The following is a 6897-nucleotide window of genomic DNA, read 5'->3' as shown; positions in this document are numbered from 1 at the left end:
AAAAAAAAAAAAAAAGTAACTTTGGAAATATCGCCAACATTCCCAGCACTCTGGGAGGCCAAGGTAGGTGGATTGCTTGAGTGTAGAAGTTTGAGACCAACCTGAGCCAGAGTGAGACTGCATCTCTAAAAAATAGCCAGGTGTTGTGGCAGACGCCTATAGTACCAACTGCTTGGGACTGAGACAAGAGGATCTCTTGAGTCCAAGAGTTTGAGGCTGCTATCAGGGTGATTGAGTGAGAATCTATCTACAAAAAAAAAAAAAAAAGAAAGAAAGAAAGAAATATCGCTAACACAAGCTTTTGTTCAAATTGTGCTAAAGGTCTCTTTTATGGAGTTAGCCACTCTCTGCTCTAATTTAAATAGTCAAGAAATGCAACTCAATGTCTATAACAGGTCTCATTAGGTCCCTGAAGGTCTTTTGATTTGTTTATTGCTGCCCTTAGCTTGACTTTTGGTTCAGAACCATTGCACAAACTAGATTTGTCACATTTATATTGGTTTTATTTTGTAGTTCCCTTTTTCAAAATGTACACCTGTTGTCTGTCAACTCCCTGTAGAAATGCAACTCCTAATAGTGATGTTGGCCCAGTGTCTTGAAATGATAGCCAACTCCTACAGGGTAGACAGAATCAAATTTAACATAAAATCCAGATAGACCAAACTTGAGAGCTTCTCATGTGGTTAAAAGGGTCTTGACACTGATTCCCAGCTGTTAATTACCTCCCCTTGACATAGGACAAGACTGACTAACTGGGATAGGTCCATCGTAGCATCAAGGAATGCTCAAAACCTGACTACAGGTTGACTGATCAGTGATGCTTTTACAGAAAGATCTTGATCAAAAGGGCAAAATGTGAAAGCTGCAGATGCCAGGATAAATTCATTCTCATCAGACTAAAACAAATTAGAGCCAGGAAAGCACAAAAGAGGACAGCTTATGCTTGTATGTCTAAGATAAGGACTATCACAAGGACTTTCTAAAATGATCCCAAGAGCAATTCCTTCTTTAGGACTACAGCAGTTCAGATAAGACACCCTCAAAAGAATACTTGCCCGGTAATGGCATCCCCATTAATAAATTTATGCCAACTCTAGCTTTGAACTTCCAAAACCAATGAACTCTGTTTCTCAACAGCTTACAGGAAATTCTTCCTATTGCCAATAAAACACCTTGCCCTCCCCTACTTATGACTTGCCATAACTGTGCTTCCTAAATTATAATCCTTTTTGTTTACTCTCAAATAAACATATCCTATCAGGAGATATTTTTCTCTGATATATGTGTGTGTGTATTTTTTCTTTTTTTCTTTTTTGGCTGCCAAACCCACCACAGGCAAAGTCACCTTCTTTACAACTTTTGTATAGACTATTCTGGATATATTTTTCAAAATGTGCGTATGCACTATTTTTTTATTTTTTATTTTTTGCAGTTTTTGGCTGGGACCAGGTTTGAACCCACCACCTCCAGTATATGGGGCCAGCACCCTATTCCTTTGAGTCACAGGCGCTGCCCATATGCAATAATTTGAAACAATAGGTTCTTTTCTATTTTATATATAAAAATTGTATTAAATAGCTACTTATATTAAAACTTGGCCATTTTGTGCTATGTTGTGATCCCCTCATTTTGGTTGAGCTTCATTTTACTGCCATGTAGCAGCAAAAATTTCAATTTTTTTTCAAGATAAGAGTATTAGAAAAAGTATGATAGTTTGAAGGATGCACTTCACATAGTTCATGCAAAGAAAATTTATATTGTTATTTATCACTTGGTAATAGTGAGGACATTCTGTGATACTTTAAAATAAGGTCTTGTATGAATAAAAGGAACCAAAACTAACCTTTAAGCTCTGGGCATACTTGATACCTAAAAGTAAAAAGAACGGTGAGCTGGAGCAGTGCAATCAGCACAAAAAGGACCCGGGCCTGCAGAGAAATAGATGTTAAAGTGAAACAGATACATGGGTACAGTTTCAGTTAAAAATTTTTAAATGGCTTCATTAAAAAAAATAGAAATGGCATCTGTGATACTTGGGATATAGCAAGAAATATACATTTTGGTCTTCATCTCCAGCTTCTGGCCAGAGTTCCTAAAATCCTTGTAATTTTCTAAACGTCTTTTATGATAATATTTGTCCCTGGCTCCTGAAACAGCTCTGGAGTGACAAAGAAAAGGTGTGTCTTTTGTTTTTCATTAACAAGCCCCTTTCAGCCATACCAGAGTTTATGGTAATAAGGCAACTTTTAGGAAAGCTCTTAAGATAGGGGGCTAGTTGAGGGATGGACTGACTAACCAAGTGATGAGAGGGTTAGAAGTTTCAGCTTCACACCACTCTCCTTCTCTCTGGGGAGGCAAAGAGGGGCTGAGAAAAGCTTCCAGGCTGGTGATGCATGGAGGGGCGAGGAAGGTGGTATGTGCCTGAAGATGGCAGGAAAGCTCCACACCCACTCCTATGCATCTCTTCCATTTGGCTGTTCCTAAGTTGTACTCTTTTATAATAAATAAGTAATCTAGTAACTTAACTGTTTACCTGAGTTCTGTGAACCATTCTATCACATTTTTAAACCTGAAAAGGGGCTCTTGGGAACCTCTTGATTTCTAGCTAGTCCCTCAGAAGCACAGTGACAACTTGGACTTACAAATGGCATCTGGCGGCTCAGCGCCTGTGGCTCAAGTGGCTAAGCACCAGCCACATACACCTAAGGTGGCGGGTTCGAATCCAGCCTGGGCCCGCCAAACAACAATGATGGCTGCAACCAAAAAAATAGCCAGGCGTTGTGGCGGGTGCCTGTGGTCCCAGCTACTTGGGAGGTGGAGGCAGGAGACTCGCTTGAACCCAGGAGTTGGAGGTTGCTGTGAGCTGTGATGCCACAGGACTCTACCCAGGGGGACAGCTTGAGGCTCTGTCTCAAGAAAAAAAAAAAAAAAAAAAATGGCATCTGGGAGTGTGAGGGGTGGAGGTGGAAGTCTAGTAGGACTGGCCTCTTAATCTGTGCAGTCTAGTAGGACTGGCCTCTTAATCTGTGCTGTCTGTGTTAATTCCCGGCAGTATCAGAATTGAGTTAAATTGTAGAACTCTCAGTCATGTCTGCTAAGAATTGGAGAATTGCTTGGTATGGATAATCCCACACATTTAGTGTTAGAAATGTTGTGAGAGTATAGAGAGAAAAAGATTTTTTTAACCATCATTAACAAAAAATGACTCTATAAGAAAAATATATGATTGAAGAGAATCAAAATCTGATCTACCAAGATAGAAAATTATAAAATGCCACAGTATTAAACTTTCTGAACTTACTTAGACCAATATTTGAGGCAGTAAGTGGTTTCATACAGTTATATTAAGCGTGCAAATTAAAATAGTCTACTTTTCATTGTGCTAAGAGAAGGACAACTTGTTTTGTCTTAAAGTTGTTTAAGGGCTAGATGTGGTAGCTCACACTTGGGAGCTGAGGCAGGAGAATGGCTTGAGCCCAGGAGTTCGAGACTGCAGTGAGCTACGAAGAGGCTACTACACTCCAGCTTAGGCAACAGAGCAAGATCTAAAAAAAATAAAATAAGATAAAATAATAAAAATAATTAAAGTTGTATAAGAGTAAAAAGAAAGTATACAATACACAGAAGGCTTAGTGAGCAAACTGCATTTTCCTTTGTTTTCTCCATCTAGAAGTCATTCACTTGGAGAATAACTCACAGAAAAGGCATAAGACCTAGATGCTTGGGCAGCGCCTGTGGCTCAGTGAGTAGGGCACCCACCCCATATACAGAGGGTTGTGGGTTCAAACCCGGCCCCGACCAAACTACAACAAAAAATAGCTGGGCATTGTGGTAGGCGCCTATAGTCCCAGCTACTCAGGAGGCTGAGGCAAGAGAATTGCCTAAGCCCAAGAGCTGGAGGTTGCTGTGAACTGTGACACCACAGCACTCTACTGAGGGTGACAAAATGAGACTCTATCTCAAAAAAAGACAAAAAAGACCTAGATGCTTGTTTCTCAAATTATGGTCCCCAGACCATCACTGGAATCAACTTAAGCCTGTTAGGAATGTAGAATCTCAGGACTATTCTCAGAATTACTAAATCAAAATCTGTATTTTTTAATTTTAATTTTTTATTTTACAGATGGGGGTCTCACTATGTTGCCCAGGCTGTTCTTGAACACCTGGCCTCAAGCGATCCTTCTGCCTCAGCCTCCAAAAGTGCTGGGATTACAGGTGTCAGCCTCTGTACCCAGCCAGAATCTACATTTTAATAACACCCCCAGATGATTATCAAAGTTCCTAAAGCCTAATCAGGTGACTATTAAAAGATCACAAAAGAAAAAGAACAAATGCTTTTTAAAAAATTGTAATAATGAGACACAAATGCCCATTAGTTATGTTTAATAGCTCAATTACCCAAGTAATAAAAATAAATTAAAATAATAATGAATTCATATTTTAAGTCTGTAAGGCTATACACTAAAGCTATCTCTCGGGGATGAACTTAAGGGAGGTTTAAATTTTCTTCTCAACATTTTAGTGTATATCTTTTTTGTATTTCATGCTAATACCCAGGATAAATGAGATCTGAGGGAACTAGAATATAAATTGCCACAGTTTCTCTGGAAGACAGTTTAACAGTATATGGTAAAGGCTCGGCACCTGTGGCTCAAGTGGCTAAGGCACCAGCCACATACACCTAAGGTGGCGGGTTCAAATCCAGCCCGGGTCTGCCAAACAACAATGATGGCTGTAACCAAAAAAAATAGCCAGGCGTTGTGGCAGGTGCCTGTGGTCCTAGCTACTTGGGAGGCAGAGGCAGGAGACTCGCTTGAGCCCAGGAGTTGGAGGTTGCTGTGAGCTGTGATGCCACGGCACCCTACCTAGGTCGACAGCTTGAGGCTCTGTCGCAAAAACAAACAAACAAACAGTATATGGTAAAAACTAAAAAAATCCATTTACTCATTTAAGAAAATGTAGTATGGGGCTACTATGTGCTAAACATACTAATAGACAAAGATCCCTGCCTTCATGGGGCTTATAGTTTAATGAAGGCAGACAGGAAAAAGGGTAATGACTACAACAAAACATAAATAATTTTATGTAAGTATATAAAATAGTATGCCTACCCCTTTGATCTAGCAGCTCACTTCTAGGGATTATCCCAAGAAACTCTATTAGAGATATATGTAAAAATTTAGTTATAAGCATTATTTCTATGGTAAAGGAATTGGAAACAACTTAAAATGTCCAACAATAGGGAAGTGGTTAATTAAATTAAGGCTTATCTATAATAATATAATGCAGCAAATATGTTATAAAATCATAGTATAAATTGATATAAGAAAATAATCAAGACAAATTCCTTAATGGGAAAAAAAATCAAACAGCAAAAGAGAATGAAAGTTTAATACTATTTTATATTTAAAATTCATACTAATAAATTTGAGAGAGAAAAATAGAAAGTACCATAATGACAAATGCAAGGGGTATAATTGGTAGTGTGTTAAAAGAATGATGTGAGACTGATTTCACTTTATTTCTAAATTTTCCAAGTTTCTACATTAAGCATGTATTATTTATGTACAAAGAAGGAAGGGAGGAGCTGGAGGAAGAAAAAAGAAAAGAGAAAGAAGAAAAATATATAGAAACAAATACTACACTTCATGGAGGCTATGTTAACCAGTTTGATGAAAATATTTCAAACTGTATATAAAACCTGCACATTGTACCCCATGACTGAATTAATGTACACAGCTATGATTTAATTTAAAAAAAAGAAAGAAAGAAAGAAAGAAAGAAAGAAATACTCTTTAAAAGGCTTTAACTCAAGTTAGCACAGTCTCTTATAACTTCCTTAGTTATCCTAGTTTTATAGCACTGGTTAGAATCAGCTCCCAAATTACTGGTCCATGCTTTTGCTTCTTCTCATTTAAATCCACTTTTTAAAATTTTGTTCTTCTAGACCAGTGGTTCTAGACGACATTCCTTCCTAATGCCGTGACCTTTTAATACAGTTCCTGTGGGTCACGACCCACAGGTTGAGAACCGCTGTCCTAGACAAATAACTAAAATTTAATTTTAGGTTTCATTTTTCTTGTCACATTACAATAGTCCCCTCTTATCCACAAGAGATATAGTCCAATAACACCAGTGGATGCCTGAAACCATAGATAGTACCAAACCCTATGTAAACTATGTTTTTTCCCATATATACCTACTTATGATAAGGTTTAATTTGTAAATTAGGTGGTGTAAGAAATCAATGACAATAATAAAATAAAACAATCATAACAATATGCTATAATAAAAGTTACATGACTATGGTCTCTCTTGGGCTTTCTCTCAAAATACTTAATTGTATGTGATATTTTCAAACCATGGATGACCTTGGTTTCATGACTGAAACTAATGAAACTGAAACTGAATAAGGGGAGACTACTGTACATTATTTAGGAATTTGCATTTGCCAAATCCTGTAACACATATGTTTAATTGAATCCACTCACCCAAATGTAGTGGTCCGTAAGGAGAACAAATGATGCCATGGGATCAAAACTGAGATGAATATTCTCTTGAACAGAAAATATGTGGTGAGCACTTGTACTTCTTCCAGCAGAATCCTAGTTATAAGCATAGAAGTATCTCTCATGTACATTTAAATATGTATAATATTCTAAATTATACAAATTACTTATAAGAATACATTTCTAATAACTTTTGTCAGTTATCACTGAATAGGGAACTTTTTTTCATTTTGATTCTCCCTATATCTATCTTTAATAGCATTGCTTTTAAACCCTGTAATTCTGCATTCAAATAGGAAATATCAAAACACACTCAAAGAGGCTAGGCGCCTGTGGCTCAAGCAGCTAAGGCGCCAGCCACATACACCTAAGGTGGCAGGTTTGAATC

General features: G+C 37.6%; 1 protein-coding gene across 1 annotated transcript in view; it reads right to left on the bottom strand.

Annotated features, from left to right (window-relative positions):
* The window catches only part of TMEM62 (transmembrane protein 62), a 44348-nt gene that overhangs the window by 5973 nt on the left and 31478 nt on the right, over window positions 1–6897 (bottom strand). Inside the window, exon 10 of the mRNA XM_012806353.2 lies at window positions 6492–6605. Coding sequence (XP_012661807.1) covers window positions 6492–6605 — 114 coding nt within the window. The remainder of the gene's footprint in view (window positions 1–6491; window positions 6606–6897) is intronic.

This window comes from Otolemur garnettii, unplaced genomic scaffold, assembly GCF_000181295.1.
Source record: "Otolemur garnettii isolate 467f Iridium unplaced genomic scaffold, OtoGar3 scaffold00050, whole genome shotgun sequence".
NCBI classification, from domain to species: domain Eukaryota; kingdom Metazoa; phylum Chordata; class Mammalia; order Primates; family Galagidae; genus Otolemur; species Otolemur garnettii.
Note: the sequence above shows the minus strand (reverse complement) of the source record. Positions and strands in the feature narration are given on the sequence as shown.